Source organism: Plecotus auritus (genome assembly GCF_963455305.1).
Source record: "Plecotus auritus genome assembly, chromosome: 11".
In the NCBI taxonomy this organism is placed as follows: Eukaryota; Metazoa; Chordata; class Mammalia; order Chiroptera; family Vespertilionidae; genus Plecotus; species Plecotus auritus.
In genome coordinates this window covers 4,348,708-4,368,419 of record NC_137777.1, presented here as the reverse complement: position 1 = coordinate 4,368,419, position 19,712 = coordinate 4,348,708, and the positions used below count along the sequence as shown (strand labels likewise).

The window sequence follows — 19,712 nt, the reverse complement described above, 5'->3', positions numbered from 1 at the left end:
CAGAAAGCGTGTCGTGCATTTCAGGAGTTTGTTCAGGGTGCCGGCAGGAGGAGTTGTGGGGACCTGGCTCCCATCAAATCAATACTAATAACATTCAACAGGCTCCCTTCTGATCGCTCAAAGGTCAACTCTTCCCAACCGCCAATGGGCTCCCCCAGCTCGCGTTCCTCCCTCCGCTCACCAGGGCCCCGCCCACCCGTCGCTAGCCAACTGCCGCGAAGCCCCGCCCCCAAGGCGGCCCTCCAATCGGCTGCGCGGCCCGGGCCCAACCCACGCGAGCCACGTGACGCGCCCAGGCCCCTTCCGGGGCGTCGCGGGCGGCTGACGTCGCCGGGACCGGCGTCGCGTCTGGGCTGGCCGGCGGCGGCAGCGGCGGCGGCGATGGCAGCGGACAGCGAGCGGGCGTGAGGGCTCGGACCTGCTTCCTCCCGCGCGACCTCGGCGCGACCCATTTCCGAGGCTCCAGTTCGCTTCGCTCCTTCTCGCTCCCCGGCGCTGCCTGGGCGGAGGCGGAGGCGGAGGCGGTGGCGGAGGCCCGGGCTGGCCGCCCTGCTAGTGCCCGGCTCGGCCCCGGACGGCCCGGCTGCTGTGCGGACAGGAGGCCGAGTCGGTAAGAGGCGGCGGCGGCGGCAGCTGGGCAGGAGGCCACCCGGCCCCGCCTGGCCGCCCGGGACTCCCCACGCTGGTGTCCCTCCGGCCCGCTCCCTCCCGCGTCCTCCCCGTCACTCGCCGCCCCTATTGTCTGGGCGCCGCCGCTCCCTCACCCCCTCCTTCCTTCCCCCCTGCCGAGGGCCGGACGGCTGTCAAACCTGGAGGCGTCTCCGTCCCGCCTGCGCTGTCGGAGCCTTTCCTGTCTGTCTCCTGCCACCCTCCTCCCGCCCCGCATCGCTCCCCACCTTTTTTTTTTTTTTTTTTTTTTTTTTTTTTGGCCCCGCGGCCATTCTCTGACCCTCGCTTCACTTCCCAGGTGTTGCATCTTCTTGCTAATTTTCTCTTCCCACCCAGTTGACATCTCCCACAGCTTAACCCACCCTTACTTTTTGCCACTCTTTCCTTCCTATTTTCACTCCTCCCCGTCCTCTCTGTCCCGCTTTCTCTTTTTGCTCCAGGTCCTCCCGTCCCATAGACCCGTTTTACTTTGACTTTTTCCTTAATTCAAATCCCTCCTCATCCTACTCCGTCCACCCAAGGAAAAGGCCATCTAGCTTTTCTGATTACTCACACGGAAGTGTCCCGGGGAATTATAGTCTCAACTCTGTTACTTCTTAGGGATTTTGAGTTTGAGCCTAGAAGATGTTAATGAGCCCCTAAGTCAGCTCTTCCTGTGACGAACAGCAGAAAAGGTTGATTAGATTTTTGCACCAACATTTGGGGATCTGCCTTATAGGTTGCAAACTGACGAGACCTCTATTAAAATAGTCTTATTTTTGTTCCTTTTACACCAAATAAACTCCTGGCCGCGCTTCCTGTGAACATTAATGCACTAATTTTTGCTGCTGCCATGGCAGGAGGATATTATTCCTCCTCCCCCCGCCCCAGTCATGAGTATTTAAGTTTGATTTTATATATTTAAATAGCAAGTATTGGTGTTAATTTTTCCCCTTATCTATCAGGTTTTTTCAAAAAGTAAAGGACAGTTGGTTTTATTTATTTTTTATTTTTAAAAATTTAATTTTTATTGAATTCATTGGGGTGACATTTGGTTAATAAAATTGTATGGGTTTCAGGTGTACCGTTCTATAAACATCACCACCCCAAGTCAAGTCTTCTACCGCCATTTGTCTCTCCTAAACCCTCTTCTACCTCTCCTCACACCCTTTCCCTCTGGTAATCACAATACTGTTGTCTGTTTTTAACTTTGTTTGGTTGTGTGGGTTTTTTTTGTTTTGTTTTTTTGCTTACCCCCTTCACCATTTTCACCCAGCCTACCAACCCCTTCCCTCTGACAGCTGTCAATCTGTTCTCTGTCTCTATGAGTCTGTGTTTATTGTTAAGTAGTCCCTTTTGAATTGTGACCAAACTATTAAAACGATTACATATTTGTGTGTTTTCCTTTTTAAACTGGGAGGGAGAACTGTCATATTAGTCATTCTGAATATCCAAAAAGGCTTTAGGGATCCCTTTGCATTCCTGATTACCTGTTATCTTTTGGCAAGGCTGCCTTAAAATGCACTTAAATTACTCAGGTACTAGGTCCTTAGCGGAAAAGAGGCTACCTCAGTGTGCTGTGTGGCCATCGGGGCCAGAGGATAATAGTCCACCTGTCGGCGATCTAGAGAGGAATAGAGAGGTAGATACTCCTTTGTAGTGTTTGTTTGAACCGTTACAACCACTTATTGTCAATATTGAAATTGACAGAGGCCCTGTCTCTATTGAAATAATGTAGAAATGAATTCTCAGAAAAAAATCCTCATCGTGGCTCATTGAATTCAGCGAAGTATAAGAAAAAAATTTCCCTTGCAACTTTGTATGTTAAGTTAAAATTATTGAATCATTTGCTACCCAGGTGGGAGGTCATAGGGAATGAGAAGTCCTAATCACAGAGGAATGACCAGTCTTCACGGCAGGGGCATGTTCACTGCTTCTTCCATTTTGTGTGCCACTCAGTATCTTATCAAAAGCCTTTCGCGTCACAAGGCACTCAGTAGACATTTGCTGAAAAATGTGGTTAACTTGTTCTCAAGAATCATTAGTCATATTCCAGGACACTCAACTGTCTTGATTTTTCAAAGACAGGAAAACATTTTCAGTCATTACTGTGGAGAGTTTTCCTGGATATTTTCCAAGCTACAATTTAAAGCACGGTAACCATTATTTAGTTTTAATGCCCATCTATTTATTCTTTTTAAGTAGTTATCTTTTTAATGTCCTTTAAAATTTTTTTAAAATATGTATTAATTGATTGAGGTGACATTGGTCAACATGAGAAAATAGGTTTTAGGTGTAATGTCTTTTTTCTTAATCCATTTTCAAGATTGCCTGTAAGTTGCACAGTACTCTACCTAGAGATACTGATAATCATATTCAGATTTCTTAAAAATTTGGCAGTTACTTTAACTTGTAATGTTTTTAAATTTTTGTTTAATTCCTTATGCGTTTTATGCATCAGAATCTAACTTTTTTTCCTTTCTTGAGGTAGTGAAAAGAGAATACTGAAGAATAGTATCTCAAGATGAGTAAAAAGCCCCCAAATCGTCCTGGAATCACTTTTGAGATTGGGGCTCGGTTGGAGGCACTGGACTACTTACAGAAATGGTATGGAAAATCGGAGCTCTTGACCTGAATGAAGCACGTGTTTGTAGTCTTGCATATGTGGGTTCATCGCTGTTCTGACTGTGGCAGGAACACTAACGTATTCACATTTTGAATATGTGTACACATTGGTTTTCAGTTTTCCTGCTCTTCAGACTTTGCAGGTTTAGCACCTAAACACTGTTGCTAGTCAGAAGCATTTTAGGTGTTTGGGCACTGCAGATGAGTATGGAGGACATGAGCTATGAAGAGAGTGTCAGTACCCTTGTGGAGTTAACTGGAGCTGTACTGTGGTGGGAGGAGGGGATTAATCCAGATAACCAGCTCCCAGGTTTGGGATAACACTTTCACACTCCAGCATTTGTTGATGGTTAGCATAGTCATTGTTCACTAGCCCACCTAAAAGCCAAACCACCTTTCTTCCCCTTTCCTGGCCATCTGTGAGAAGTGGTGAACTCAGACACCTCAGCATACCCCTTAGGGGTGTGGGGAAAAGCAGGTACATGAGATAAAGCCACCACCTGGAGAGGAGAGAAGGGAGCACAACACGCACAGGTCACGGGACCACAGTAGGAGTAACGAGGGTCCTCTCTCCTCATTCTACTTCGCTGGCCTCTACTGCTCTCTGGGACTCTGTCTCCGTGCCACTCTCAGCCCCTACCCTGGGAGGGGCACTGGAGGGGTTCCTCTCCTGGGTGGTGCGCCTTGCCCCTCTGGAAGCCCGTGATTCTGATGAGGGTCTAGCAGTTAGCAGCTCCAGGGCTGTCTACCAGGCTTGTTGACATTTTCTCTCACTACAACTCCCTTCAGAACACGGTGGGCATCGTAGGTGTGCTTCTGATGGGTCTGTATTAAGTCAGCTTCCTGAGTTGGCAATGGCAGGTGGAGAAAACCTTGTGTTGTGACATTTGACTGTAGACCAGCCTGGGGCTTTTGTCTCTCAGCATCTGGCATTAGGACTCTCCACCTGTCCCTGACCCCTGGCGAACGAACTCTGCCGTGGCCTCTGCTTTGGGACAGTTTGAGACTGCAGTTTGAGGTGGGAAGGCACAGCTGTCTGGCCCCATGCCTTCCAGCTACACCTCAGGGGTAACTCCTTTGCAGGGGCCCTCGTTGTTACTCTCATCAGGTGGCAGGTGTACACAGCAGTTCTCAGTAGCGGCTTGGGCAGCACCTGGGAAGCAGGCAGTAGCATCCCACCTGGTTGTGAAAATCATCTCCAGACACGCTCCTGATTGAGAACCACTGCATTGGGCCTGCATCAAAGCATGCCAGCTTAGCAGTGATGGGCTGTTGTGAGCAAAAGAAGCTTTTTACTGTGAAGGCAGACTTTTGAATCTCTGTGTGATACAAGAGTGTGAGAAATGTTACTTCTCACTTCCTTGGTGTTAATCTTAATCTTAAATTCTTTTTTTAAGTTACTGACTTTTTAAATTACTAGTTAATTCATAGTAATATATTTTCTTAGGTTTTCAAACTGACCAAGTTGTAATTGAACTAACAGTTTTGGAGAAGCACACAGTTTATTAGTTTTCTCAGTGACTTTCAGGGATATTAGCATAATTAACTTAGATATTAGTAAGAAATTCATTTTAAGTGGTGAAATTTTTTTTTTATTTAATAGTTGTTAAAATTGATAATCCAGTAGTTAAAGTAAAAAGATTATAAAAAAGAAACACTTTATAAGTCAAGCCTGAGTGTACTTTTAGAGTATTTGGAATTTCAGAGAACAAATGAAAATTGTAGTTTAAATATTTTCATTGTCTTATGCTTCTCACCACGAAATTGTTAAGTGCTTAGGTAGGGTGGTAACATGCATATGTACTCATTAATTAAGTTTAGATTTAATTTTAATGACCCAAATAATAATGGCCTCTTGAAAGTAAATAAACTTTAGCCAAAATAATTACATGTGATAATTATTGAAACTTGTCATCAGCTTGATTTTTATGAGCTTATTTATATGAACATTTTAGCATACTGCTACAGTTGATGCCTTAATTCAAAAATAATTAGGAGTATTATATATGCATATTCTAGGTAATTGAAAAAATAATTTTCCTATTGTGACTTTGTTTATTAATATCAATAGTTTCAAGAACTTGTTAGGCTTGGATGACCCTATGATTTAGTATTACAGTGCTTTATCATAGGACAGTAATTAATTGCTAATATTTACTGAGTTTTCTGTGAGGCACAAAAGAAGTTCAGTGAGACCCAATCAATTTTAGTTCCAAACTAGAGGCCCAGTGCATGAAATTCGTGCATGGGGGGGTCGCCTCAGCCCAGCCTGCACCCTCTCTAATTCGGGACCTCTTGGGGGATGTCTGACTGCTGGTCTAGGCCCGATCCTGGGGATTGGGCCTAAACTGGCAGTAGGACATCCCTCTCACAATCCTGGACTGCTGGCTCCTAATCATTCACCTACCTGCCTGCCTGGTTGCCCCTAACTGCCCCCTTCGCCCCTGCTGGCGTGATCGCCCCTCACTGCTCCCTCCCCGCCGGCTTGGTTGCCTCCAACTGCCCCCCTTTGCTGGCCCGATTGCCCCTAAATGCTCCCCCCTGCCGACTTGATCGCCCCTCACTGCCTCTCCATGCCAACCTGGTCGCCCCTAACTGCCCCCCCCTGCTGGCCTGGTTGCCTCCAACTGCCCCCCTGCCACCGGCCTGGTCACCTCTTCCTGCCCCCCATGCCGGCCTGGTCACCTCACACAGCCTACTTGTTCAGTTGTTTGTCTTTCCCTCACCCCGCTGCCAGCCTGCTCATAGGCAGCCATCTTGTGAGGGCATTAGGGTTAATTTGCATATTACCTCTTTATTATATAGGATGAGATAAACTTTATTCATATTGTCCCATTCTGTATTTCATGTAAATTTTACCATTTTTTGCTTTTAGAAGAGTGGAAGGGGGGAGTGTTGAAAAACTTTGATATTCTTGTGAAGGTAAAATAGTTAATACCTGAAATATACTGAAATAATCCCCTTCTCTCTCCCACCCCTCCTTACCTACTTTGTTTCATATTCTCTTCTGTTGCATCCATTTTTAATGCTTAGTCTTCCACTGTCATTCATTCAATCGGAAAGTCTCTTATAGTCATTGGACAGGGAGGGAGGAGCAGGAATGAAAACGTTGCTGTCTTTGCACCTGAGACATTTATGATAAGTATTACTGGATATCTGTCGTTAAGGAAGTAGCATCACATGTTGCTACATTACCTTAAAGAGAAACGCGGAGGGAAAGTTGTGACAGTTGAGCACCCAGAATGTGAATTTGTCCTCTGTGTAAGAGGCTTTTCCTGCATAAAAAAGGAAAACAATTGTACTGTGTGCCATACAAACAAAAGGATACCCTCTAAATTCAATGGACAGAAATAAACTGGAAGTTAAGTTCCCATTTTGGTTTAATAGAAAGACTCAATGTGTTTTTCTTAGGAAAAGTACATAATTACTGCTTGAGTAAGCCATATTCCACATTCTTCAAAGTTCATAAAGATACTTGAGCCTTGAAAAATACACGCTACATATTTAAGTAATGATTTATTACTTGTTTTCAAAGTAACCTTAGAGCTACCTCAGAGAACTCATTGATGGTTTGATTAGATACTGATACTAATGAAGTCCTGAGAAAGCACTGTGAGAAGCCAGTCTTCTTCAGGGCCAGTGTGTGGTTTTCCCCACTTGGATTTCTTCTGTGCTGACTAACCCTAACTCCTACTGAGCAGTGTGGGTTGCTTTAATTTTTAAACATTTTGTAGTTTTACTTAAAACATTTCACTTCTATCTTAATAATCCTTTAAAAGACTTTTAATATGCTAATGTTTACAGCTAACACCATCAGCATTTCCTACCTTATCTCCATCATATTTTCCATCACAACCTCCGAACATCCAAACTTTGACAGTTTTATAATCTCATTAATACAGCATCACAAGAATGAACATGGACAGGTTGTTGTTACAGAATTATATTTGGGAAAGGAAAGTTCAGAGTTGGAGTTACATTGGAGACACTATAAGATTCTAAGGACAAAAGAGGCAGGTTCAAAGTCACACTCATATTTCTGATCCTATAAATATGGGTAAGCCCTTGAACTTGGTTGACCTATCAGTAAAATGAAGCAGTATTACTGGCATTTACTCACAGGATTATTTTAGGGATCAGATAAAATAATGTGTTTAAATTTGCTTCAAATTCTACAAAATAATAATTATAAAGCCCGGGCAGAGGGAGAGTTGAAAAATAATTCTTTGGGGATGTTTTTCAGTGTAGCTTTTGTTTTGACATGAGAATGGCCTGAAATGTAAAGGGAAAAGTATGTCATTGCAACAAACTATACTCCGTGTGTTTTTTGTTGTAAATATATTTTTATTGTTTTCAGAGAGGAAGGGAGAGGGTGAGAGAGATAGAAACATCAATGACGAGAGAGGATCATTGATAGGCTGCCTCCTGCACGCCCCACACTGGGGATGGAACCTGGGACCTTCCAGTCCGCCGTCCAACGCTCTCATACACTGAGCCAAACCAGCTAGGGCTTATATTCCATGTTTTTGAGGTGATGATAAGATCTTTGTTTCTGCAGAGTTTTATGGTTTACAAAACACCCTTGCAAATATTAAAGTACCTAATCATTCTGAATAGTGTTTAAATTGTACTGGTTTGACTACTGATTTAACTTTGTCTTTTGATTGAAATGAAAATAGTTACTCTATAGCAAGTGATTTAATTATGAAACAAGTCAAGTAGTATGCTCTGGTGTTAACTCCTGAAAAAAATGAGACATGGAGTCAATTTAAAACATTCAGATGAGTTATGCTCTTCTGACGTTTTTGGGGACATTTCTATTTAGGTCTCTTCTAGATCTAAAGGAAAGGAAAATGAAAGATTAAAAAATGTGGAGATGCCTTCAAGTGTCAGAGTTTGATAGAACAGTATAAATTTGAGTTGGCAAATGCTGTTTCCACACATTCGGAGTGTTTTGAACTGTATGGAACATTTGCAAATGGGAGTTTTTAAAATGTTCATGAACATAATTTTAATAGAGTGGGAAAGTTGAGGAAGTTTAGATTGTACCAAGTACAAATACCTTCTAATTTAAATAAGAGTACATGTTTTCTGAATAGAAAGGGTTACTTTTTCCTAATTGGATTTAGCTTTTCAAAAGGAAACATTGTAGAGATAAGTTGTGCAGTCTGTATTTGGAGAAAAAGGCTCTTGAAAGTAGTATGTGAACCAAATTTAAAACCTGAAGTCATATTTTAATTATATTAGGTAAGTTTGAAACTTGTAGAAACCTTAGGTGAATACTTTTTAAATAGAGATCCTTTTGCTAATATGAATAAAATTTTGTCTTTTTATAAATTGGGTTTTCCTAAATATCTGTGTACTTGAAAAGTAATGATTCTTATTTTGAGCCACTAGCTACCTTAGAGAACCTAATTTCAGCTTCTAGTATAGACTCAGAAAACTGTACAGTCACATCTATAAGTGAAAATAATTGAATTGTATATTATGGTGCTCCTTGAAAACTTACTGATGGATTCCAGATTAAGGACCCTTGCTGCAGAGAACTTCAAATTGAAATGAACAAAATTTCTTCTTAAATTCTGAGATGGTTTACATTGAGAAAGTCACACATTTTGAAACTTAAGATCTAAGGGAACTTTCAGTTTTAGTCATCAAGCAGGTCTATACCAGTGCACAAGCACTTGAGTTCTTCAGTTTTAAAATTTCCACAAAAGAAAGCCCCATAAACTTTTAAAGATAAAGTTCTCCTTTCTTCTCCCTACAAAAAAAATGTTGACAGCAAGATTAGAAATGCAAGTTAATTTAACTGGAAGTCAGAAATGTGGCTTCTAAATGCTGTTCTGCCATGAACTGTGTGACTTTGGAGAGTTCTTTCTGCTTTAATGTCCTTAAAATGAGGGCATGACTTAGTAGATGACATTCCGGGTCCCTTGAATTAGAAACTTACAGTTTTAAAGTCTGCTTTCCACCTGTTCAGTGATGAAGTGATGGCAGGTTTCTATGTCTTTCATAGGAATGTAACAGACTTGAGGCAGAAGTAAGCTAGACAAGGGGTAGAAGTCATATATAGTTTGTTCAAAATTGCTGGTCACTAGGAGAGAAAATGAGTTGAAAAAAATGGAGAAAGGTGAATATATTTTGGAACAGAAATTTAGAGGTTTTTAACTATGTGGAGTTTAGTGGTATTAGGCAGCTATTTACCCTTTATCCAACCAGCTCTATCACTCTTTTAAATGTTTTTCCATTAATGGTTTAATTTTGAAATTATTTGGAGTCATAACTATTGGTTTAAAAAAGTATATTTGTCCAGTAGGACACTTTAGGTCACGAACTTTCTATGTGGTACCAATTTACTAACAAATTCTTCTCTTATAAGGTTCATTGACACTAAAGTTTGGAAGTGATTCCGGCAAAGTCTAGCAGTGATTCTCAAACTTTAGTCTCTGTCATAATCACCTGAAGGGCTTGTTAAGCAGAGATTGCAGGGCCTGACACCCACAGCTTCTGACTGAGTAGGTCTGAGGGAGCCCAATTATTTGCATTTCCAACCAGTTTCCAGGTTATGCTGATGTTGCTGGTCTGGGGTGCACATATGAGAACCACTGGTCTAAACTATACAGAATTATGAACCAGAAGATAAAGTTTTTGATCTGAATAGCAATGGAAATACCAGGATTTATAGTCTGATTCTAATTCTTTACGTTAGTCAGAGGAAATAAGATGTGAGTACATTGCACAATGATACGATCCAGAAATCTGTTTTTGCTGTTTTTCAGTAGGATTGGATATATTGACCTGCATATACTTTCCTCAGTGTTCTTGCTCCTCTTTCTGCAGTCTCCAGCCCCACCTGGCTGGATAGTGTGGTTTAGGCCCTTGACAGGTTTGAGGTTCTGAGATGTTACTGTTTTATTCCAGGTGACATGGCCAAAAGATCCAACCAAGTCTTGTAGGTTCTTTTGCTTCAAGTCTAGTGATCTCTTACCATACCCCTTTGCTTCTCATAGAGATGCCCTGGAGCTTTGAGCCTCAGCTCCAGAAGCAGCTGGGCTCAGTGTCCACAGGCCATCTTAGTTCCTGACTTGTGCTGGTGATGTGCACGTTTCTGGTGTAGAAGGGCCCCGAGGGTCCAGGATGCCCACGTCACTCTCTTTCCCTGGAATTATAGCACTTCTGCAAGGCAGGCTAATTTCAGGTCTGTCTGTCCTAGAGTCTTCCTCATAAGGTTACCTTAGAATCCAATCTTCGAGCCGATGATTTCCTAGCCTCCCTCATAACTGTATAACAGTGTAAAGTCCAGAAACCTCCGGCTTGTGCTGTGCTATGTGTGTGTGTATGCATGTTCATGTAATGGCACAGATTGGACCAAGATATGGGACAGTTTTATTTGCTTATCTCACATTTGGTTGGAGCTCCGCCATCACATATCAACAGGTATCCAACTCCCTATTTGTTACATCATTTCTGCTGAATGTTATGTATTTTAGGTTTTACACTTGTCACATTGCAGTATATAATGCTTTATTCTGCGGTGGGGAGTTGATCAAAGCCGCTCGTTGGGAAATAACTTACCTATCATGGTAGCTCTACTAAAAGAAGGTTTGCAAGCCCAGCTTTACCGAGCAGACAGACTGTTATCTGTAGATGCTTAAGGGTATTTAATTTTGTTTTCAAATGATTTATTTTAACTGCAGGAAAAAAATACTAGTTTTACATTTTAAATGTCCGTAGTATAATTTAAAAACAGTAACATGATATTGAAAAGGTAGCTTAGTTTTGCTATTTTTCATAAGAGTCCCGGCTTCTTAGTATTTTTATATGACTTTATATTTGAAGAACTATTGATCACTACCTCTCACAGGTCATTAGTCAGGACACACAATTTTTTTTATTAAATTAGAAATTGATACGGTAAGGTACTCAAGTATAAGGTACTTAAATGAAATCACATATATTCAGCCATGGCCCCTATCATTTACAAAAGGTGCCCAGCAAAGTTTATTGCAAATTGGTGGGTTGATGTGAAATCTGATCACCATTGGAGAAAATTATGGCAAGTGAATTGTGACTTATTGCTTGAAAACTGAGATAATTTGTCATGCTAGGTTGGCAAATTGAACTTCATTTTTAAAGTCACTACGTGTTTTCCTTAGTTTTATAAAATCATCCTAGATTTCCTATCTTGATTTTTAAGTTTATATTATGAAAATTTTCAAACATCATAAAAGTTAAGCAAGCTACTTTTGCATACTTATTTTGTACAACATAATAAAAGTTGTTTTTTATACTCTTTGGGCCAACAAAACCAATTTTAGGAATTTTATTTGTATCAAAAGCAGAAGATTACATTTTCAAGAAAAAATAAACAATGTAATTTGAGGTTGTTACTGGTTTTCAGTAGCTGTTGGTAAAAGCCCCTATATTTGAAACATTGCACTAAGTGTGACAGGAGCTGAAGAGTATCAGCTGCAAGATGTAGATTACATATCCAATGGAAAGCAGTCTTTTTGGACAGACAGACAGACAGACAGACCTCAGTTCGGGAGCTAGTTTCTTAGCCTTTCAGATCCTCTGTGACCTCCTTTTAATAACTGGGAAATGGCATTACCCAACTCAGGGTCCTTTGAGGATTAAGCAAGGCAGTGCATAGTAAGAGCCTATCATGGTTCCTGCCACGTGGTAGGCACTTAATAAATGTTAGCTTTAATAATGGCAATAGCATGGGCATTAGTTATTCTAAGAAAGTAGAATCTACTGGGAGAGGAGTCAGTGTAAATTCTTAAGGCTTTAATCAATAGGCATATAAGCATATCTGGTGCTATAGCAGTAAAATAATATTTTAAGAGCTAAACATTAAATAGCACTGGTTGGACTGCACCCTGCTAGAGTTTCGAGTTTTGTGACGGAACTAAATAATGAGGACTTTGGTCATGTTAGTCTGAACAAATTACATGGCGTACATAAGTGCTGAGTACAATACCGGTGGCATTTTTTGGTAGAGTAGGAAAGGAATTTTTTTATAGTGGGAGATGGTAATGAGTATAAAGGCTCTGGTGTAGGTCTTTTGATTGGTTAGAACTGGTGGTGTGAATGAATGTAGACATGGCAGGAGGTTCAGATGCTGAGGTAGAGGAGAACAGGAGTTTAAATCCAGTGATCTGAAATGAAACCTTAATTTGAAAGGTGCTGCCACAGCTTCCAAAGGAAAAGACACAGCTAGCTCTGATCGTACCCGTTACCTGCTGCAGAGGCTGTGACAGGCAGGAAGCAGGGCCCTCGCTAGGTTGTCCTGGATGGGTGTCCGAGGGGATGAGTGGCTCTGAGAAGAGGAACTGAGGGATGATGTGATGGGACGTGGTATTCAGTGTTGGAGAAGATGTGATTTTGATATGTTATCTTCTGAATGCACTTGAAAGTCTAGATTCATTTGTATTTATACTTCATTTTGGAATACAGAGTTTGAATTAGTCAAAACATTTTTGTTTTCAGTGTGTTCTAAGGTGTAAACAACATGCACTATCTAAAGGCAGTTCATTCAAAAATACTATAACAATAGTAGGTGACATTGTTATTTTAGTTATAATAATGAGTGAATGGGTGAGAAAACCCTTTTGAAAATTACAGAGTATAATGTAAATTTAAAGTGCCCCCAGGAAGCTAACATTTTTAGAAGGTTACTAAGTTATAAGGATGTTATGTTTGCTTTGGATTATATTCTACATTAATGTTTATTATTTGGCAAGTAATCCTCATAACAGTCATATGTAAGGAGGTTCTTATCTCTCTATTTCTTCTAATGTTTTTGTCTTTTGTATGATACCATGTTAGTTTTTTTTAATACTAAGTTTCTATACACAAAACTGTTTTGAAATGTTAATCCTAACCCCTTTAAGATTCTGCTAACATTTAGATATGTTTAAGTCAGATTTCAAGTTATTTCATTCTTCGAAAATCGAAGAAGTACTTTATCTAGGAGAAAATCTAATTTCTGTACTTGCTGTGTGTTACTGTAATAGATCTTTATTGTGCTAGGTATTACATTATATTGTGTTTGCATTAACTTGTTTGACTCTCCTTTTCTCTTCCTTCCCTCCTGAATTTGGTTGATTGGAATAATGTCTTATTTGTATTTGTAGCTTTGTTCCTACTTTTTAGTGTCTGGTACATAGTGAATTAGAGACAGTGTTTGCTGAGTAAATGGTTTGAAAGAGAACGTGTTAATTTTTAAAGTTATACAAATTAGAAATTTTATTGTCTTTATATTAACAAAATGGCTTATTAAAAACATAATTTGAATAATTTATTGGGGCAATTTTGAAAAATACTTTGCCTTTTTTATTAATATGGCATTTATTTAAATGATTAGCTAAATCTCCAAGTGAATTCTGATGTATATTCAATATTGTCTGGCCTTGCTCAGTGGATTGTAACCTATCAATGAGTAGTTAACAACTCTTTTCTTTTGCTTAAGTAAGTGCAGGAAATCCTAGGTCATAAGTATATCAAGGATTTTCGGTGTCATTTCATTATGGTTGACTTTACCAATAGAGGTAAAAATTTGGATTTATCAAACTAGATGACAAATCAGAATGAGTTCCCTAAATTCAGATAAAGTTTGTTTTACTGTAACTACATTGAATATAAAGGGATTTTAAAAAATCTATTAGACTATGGTTCTGGCGTAGTTGCATGCTCTTCATTTATTTCTTCCTTCCAAGGATAATGGCACATTGTAGTTAGAATGTTGATAGATGATTTTGCCTTCCAGAACTATTTTCCTTTTTGATCATAAACCCCTTTGAAAATCTGATTCAAATTGGGAATCCACACCTCAAAAGAATCATCGATCATACACATCTATACCACATACACACAACATTTTGTCTATTGGGTGAGTCAGGACCTGCCCGTGTAAAACAGTTCAATGTAAGCCAGTGTAGGGATTCATCTGGGACCATGTTGGTTTCTTGCTCTTTAGAAGACTGACCTGAGTGATCAATTTTAAATTATTATAAAACATGAAGAGTGCATCAAAATAATGCTGAAATCAATTGAGAGATTACAGTAGAACAATTATATGAATGAACTTTTATTAAATTCAGCAAGAATCTTTATAAGGTCTTCTAAGTATTTCTGAGCGCTGTCCCTTTCCATTAAGCCTAATAAACCAGAAAGACCAATTTTAGGGTGGGTCATTTTTCTTGTAAAGTTGGCCGATAGCGAACTGTTTCTAGGATTCAAGTGCAAATGACATATGAGAGTGAGGTGGACCCAGAGCAGTGGAGGCAGTTCCTCACTTCCTGCACAAGTAAATATTATTTAAGCAATCCATGGCTTTCAAAGTGGGATTATAATAGGGAAGAGAGTGGGATTGTGTGGTATTTTGCAGAAACATGATAAGGGGCAAGAGCTCCATGTAAAATTTTGAGGATTCATACTTCTGGTGAAGTTGCCTTCTCTCCATCTCTTTCTTCTGAACTCTTGAGAGAGGCCAACCATGGTGTTTTCTTCCTATTGCTAATTGTCTTAACCAGTTAACTGCCACGATATTTTGAATTTAATGAAAAAGGGTCCACTGCTTGCGTCTGCAGATGCTCGTGGCGTACAAATGGTTAACTCTGAACCCTGTCATTCACTTCACAGACCTGTCAGAAAGGTCTGGGCCTCTGCCTCATCACTGTTTCCGAGCAGCTTCCCATGACCCAGCCTTTAAAGATGACAAAGTAGAAACATTATCACCACCTCGTCCAAATTCAGTATGAAACATCTTATGTTCCATTCACACTTAAATTATTGTAAAACATAAAGAATGCCTCAAAATAATGCTGTAATTCAAGATGGAGAGGCATTTGTGCATACATTTGTTCAACAGTATTTTTCGTTCACTTTGTGTATCAAAGCATTATTACTATGGCCATATGCTAGAACAGGGAAGTCATTTCACTGTGTAAAGTGATATGTTAAATTGCCATTTTTTGCGTTTTTTAACATGTAGCAATGATCTTGATGTTAGGATTTTTTCTTTCTAGGGTGTAATTGATAACCAAATGAAATACAAACTTTATGAAATTCCCTGTTTGTGGAATAAAGGATCATTTTATTAATTTGCTATTTCAGATCCCTTTAGTTTGAACGTAGTTAACCAGTCCAGTCTGAGTCCCACAATTCTCTATAGTTATCTTACTGCTTACCATATAGTCTAGCCACAGGGAACTGGGTTTGTGAAATTCCCATTCAATCTCTGAACATGAGATCCTTGAGGTGTGGACTTGTTTCTGAATCCTCATTGTCTTGGCCTGTTGTCAAACTTGAGCCACATCATGGTTTTTGTGTGTTTTTTTAAAATATATTTTTATTGATTTCAGAGAAGAAGGGAGAGAGAGAGAGAGAGAAACATCAATGATGAGAGAGAATCATTGATCAGCTGCCTCCTGCACACCGCCTACTGGGGATCAAACCTGCAACCTGGGCATGTGCCCTTGACTGGAATTGAACCTGGGACCCTTCAGTCCGCAGGCCGACACTCTATCCACTGAGCCAAACCAGCTAGGGCCACATCATGATTTTAAGTAAATGAATGGAGTGAATAAATGGGGTATGCTCTGTGTGTATCCTTGACCTTTGTTTGCACAGTGTTCATTAAGTATAAATCCTACAAGTCCCCCACCAAGAGCAACATAAACAGTGTCTCCCAAGGACCTTTAGTGAACTTTCCAGTTTCTTCTGAACTATTAATAACATCCTATATAAAACTTTTGTATATACTTACCAGTTTACCATGCATAATATAACCACTTTGATACAGGCCTTATCGCATTCCTTCTATAGGCTTTTGTGCCAGTTAGTTTTGGTTTTGAATACTCTACCACAGGTATTCTTAGGCACTCCTCATCTTCATCTGTTAGATGGGGCCTGTTATCTATACCGTGGGTGGTTACCGGGATCCACTGAGATAAGGTATATGAAAAGCAGTTGACACTCACTATGGAAAGAACATAGAGCCGACACACGTCGATTCTCAGTACATATTCTGATTCTCCTCTCTCCTCATCTGACTCTGAGCTAAGCTCCTGGAAGGTAGGCGCTAATGGTGCTTCCTGTTCCCCACCAGCAGTGCCTCACCAGTGCCTTAATCTTAATAATCCCCAAGGATGTGTTGAATGAATGAACAGAAATTTGGAACTTCTTGCTAGTAGTAGTATTTCTGACACCTTTTTAAGATTCAAAGTTAGGTTAGTAGACACTGTAAACATTAAAATAGAATATCTTGGGTATTTGTGTTACTGAATTCTTGGCCTTCGTCCAAAGTTTACATCTCTCTAGATGTTTACTATCTAAAGAGTATAACGTGTTAATTATCCTGAAGAAGTTCCCCAGATGTAAGTTTTAGTCTGGTTGTTGCATCTAGCATCCTCTCAGCCAACAGAATTTGAAGTATTTTAGGAAAACTATAAGTTACTTAAAAATGATTTGAACTCAGATTCTGATTGCATTGAATTGAATCATATTGTGACAATAAAGATAACGCCTGCCTCTGTTTCTGTTACTCTTCTCACTTGGAGAAATGTTTCAAGTATATAGGTTGGGTACACTTAGAATGTGAAGGAACCTAAGAACAAGCCCCGCACTTTTTACTCAAAATTTAAAAGATGTGATAATAAATAGGTGAAATTAGAGGTTTTTATGTTTGGGGAGAAATTTATCAATTTTTGTAACTGATAGAAAATCTCTTTGTAGTAGTTAAATGGCTAGTGAAGGCTGAAAAAGAAATGAAATTCCTAGGCTCCCCTTAATGCTGTTGACAGTTTTCATATTTAAAAATACCGGAGCAACAAAAACAAATTGGAGCAGCGCTGCCAGCGATTGGCATTAGGGCGCCGTTCGTTTCTGAGGGCGCAGTGGGTGTGCCATGCTCACTGCTTCCTCCAGCACCTACTCCTCACCCACACCCACTCCCCAGACCCAGAGTAAGACCCAACCTCAGGTTGTAATGGGGTCAGCGGCCTTCTTAGTTCTGAAGAAATATGCAGTCTTCCTGCGCATGCCCTGCATTTCCTGAGTGGCCGGGGTGTGTCTGTCACTGTCCTGGGTGCTGTGGGATACAAGGTGGACATGCCTCAGTTATTCCCGAGGTCACAGGCCAGAATGGCTTCTTACAGCATGTTCCCTAATATGCTAACCATCCCGAGACATGTCAAGTATTCCGTGGGTAACAGTGAATGCTTTATCTCCATCTTGTTAACAGGATCCAGAAGTCTTTCAATTAGAAAGCAGTTTAACTTTTTTTTTTTTTAATATATTTTATTGATTTTGTTTTTTTTTACAGAGAGGAAGGGAGAGGGATAGAGAGTTAGAAACATCAATGAGAGAGAAACATCGATCAGCTGCCTCCTGCACACCCACCACCGGGGATGTGCCCGCAACCAAGGTACATGCCCATGACCGGAATCGAACCTGGGACCCTTGAGTCCACAGGCTGATGCTCTATCCACTGAGCCAAACCGGTCAGGGGAGCAGTTTAACTTTTTAACAGCCAATATTTTCTTAGCTTGTTAGACCACAGGATCCTTTTGGTGTGTCCCACGTTAGTGTCGCAAGGGCAGCAAATGCTGCACAGCACGCGCGTTAGGAACCTGCCCGGGGACCATTGTGATGAGACAGGTGCCCTGAGCACTGGGCGGCAGTTGGGGAAGTCTTCACGCAAGTGCTTACACGTTCACCCAAGTGTGGGATGATGAGTGTACAGAGGAAGGGAAGGGCGGGTCAGGGTGAGGCGGAGGAGACAATGGGCAAAGCACGAATGCTTGGCAGAGCGCAGCGTCTGCGGAAACCCCAAGCAGTCCAGCGCCAAACCAAGTGGGGGACAGGCTCTGCAGAGAGTGAGCCAGCCCAGAAAATGTAGAGGAGCTTTGGCGAGCATGCGTGTCTGTAAGCAGGGCGTAGTCAGTTTCTGAATTTCTGTCATGCTCTATATTTAAAGCTAATTCTCCAGATGAAAAAGAAAGTTTCAGATTTATAATAAACTAGCAAAAATATGACAAACTATTAGGGCTGAGTCATCTACCATGTGCTATTTTTGAGTTCTTAAGTTTATTTAATGGTTCCTTTTAAACAAATTGAGTCATCTGTGAACATTTACTGGAGTACATTAGGGATGATGAAGCAGTTTTCCTTTCTAAAAGTACCCAGTTAACTAATTTCTGCTTTGAAATTAATTGTAGGAGAATCATCGCACATGAAGCAGAACACTGGGATGTCATTTTTATATTTTTAAATTTAAGCTTTCTCCACCATCATTGATTCTCATTGTAAAATATTGGAATGTATAGGAAATTTCTTCGTAAACACCACATTTAAATCCTGTAATTTTCCAATCAGTGGCTATACCATTGTTTGGGTAGCTGTAGATAGTCATCAGTTTTTCTAACCATATTTTTAGATGGTTTTACATTTCTTTGTTATGATAAATGTTTTGTATATATAGTTCTAGAATTGGAATTATTGGGTCAAAAGTAGGAATATGTTTAAGGCTCCACTGGGAATTTATCACAGTGTTTATTTCATTAGGTATTGAGAGCAATCATTTTTAAAAAAGACAAAAATAAGAAAGGAAACTTAGTTGGTTCAATAGTTTAAAAGTATGGACCCATGTTTTTTGTTTGAGGTTTTAACAGTAAGTGGTAGTTCATACTTCTTAATACTTTGTGTAAACAAAGGTAAGAATTTTCTCTTTATTTTTGAGGTATCCATCACGAATTGAAAAAATCGACTATGAGGAGGGCAAGATGTTGGTCCATTTTGAGCGCTGGAGTCATCGCTATGACGAGTGGATTTACTGGGATAGCAACAGACTGCGGCCCCTGGAGAGGCCCTCACTGAGAAAGGAAGGCCTGAAGGATGAGGAGGACTTCTTTGTAAGTAGCAAGCTCTTCATTTGCTAGATGTGTAGTGATGTATTTTAAAAGGAATTCTATTAAAGTCTGCAGAAGCTTATTTTTATTAAGGAAACACTTATTTATTATACATGGTATTGATCTGAAAAGTTGTTTAAACTAGGATTTTAAAGCCGGAGAAGAAGTTCTGGCTCGGTGGACAGACTGTCGCTATTACCCTGCCAAGATCGAAGCGATTAACAAAGAAGGTATGTATCTGAAGCGATCTGAGATTTAAGATGGGCTTAACAGTAACATTTTAACTGTGCTGCTAACTTTAATTAATGCCTGAATAAACTGTTTAAATTAGTAGAGGTAAATAGTTGGTAAAATTTTTTCAGTTTTCAGTTCACAGGCTTAAGTTGTATGCTTTTTATTTCAGTTTCTCTGTTTTCCATTTGTTGTCTAAGCTAATTTTAGATGCTCATCTCAACCAGAGGGTGATGAAGCGTTAGAGGGAAATTCAGATCAGTTCAACTGGGAAGTGAAATACTCTGCAGTATT

The 19,712-nt window shown here is 40.2% G+C and overlaps 1 protein-coding gene across 12 annotated transcripts in view; it reads left to right on the top strand.

The window, feature by feature from the left end:
- The first annotated feature begins 305 nt into the window (after nucleotides 1-305).
- PHF20L1 (PHD finger protein 20 like 1) overlaps nucleotides 306-19,712 on the top strand; it is a 60,983-nt gene continuing 41,576 nt past the window's right edge. For 3 of the 12 annotated variants that reach the window (XM_080646165.1, XM_080646155.1, XM_080646158.1), the window contains exons 1-4: nucleotides 333-610; nucleotides 3,140-3,255; nucleotides 19,019-19,190; nucleotides 19,333-19,417. In XM_080646165.1, the coding sequence (XP_080502291.1) occupies nucleotides 3,173-3,255; nucleotides 19,019-19,190; nucleotides 19,333-19,417 (340 nt within the window). In that variant the 5' untranslated portion in view covers nucleotides 333-610; nucleotides 3,140-3,172. Of the gene's footprint in view, nucleotides 611-3,135; nucleotides 3,256-19,018; nucleotides 19,191-19,332; nucleotides 19,418-19,712 lie in introns of all 12 variants that reach the window. The other 9 variants (XM_080646156.1, XM_080646166.1, XM_080646160.1 and 6 more) reach the window with 9 other exon arrangements.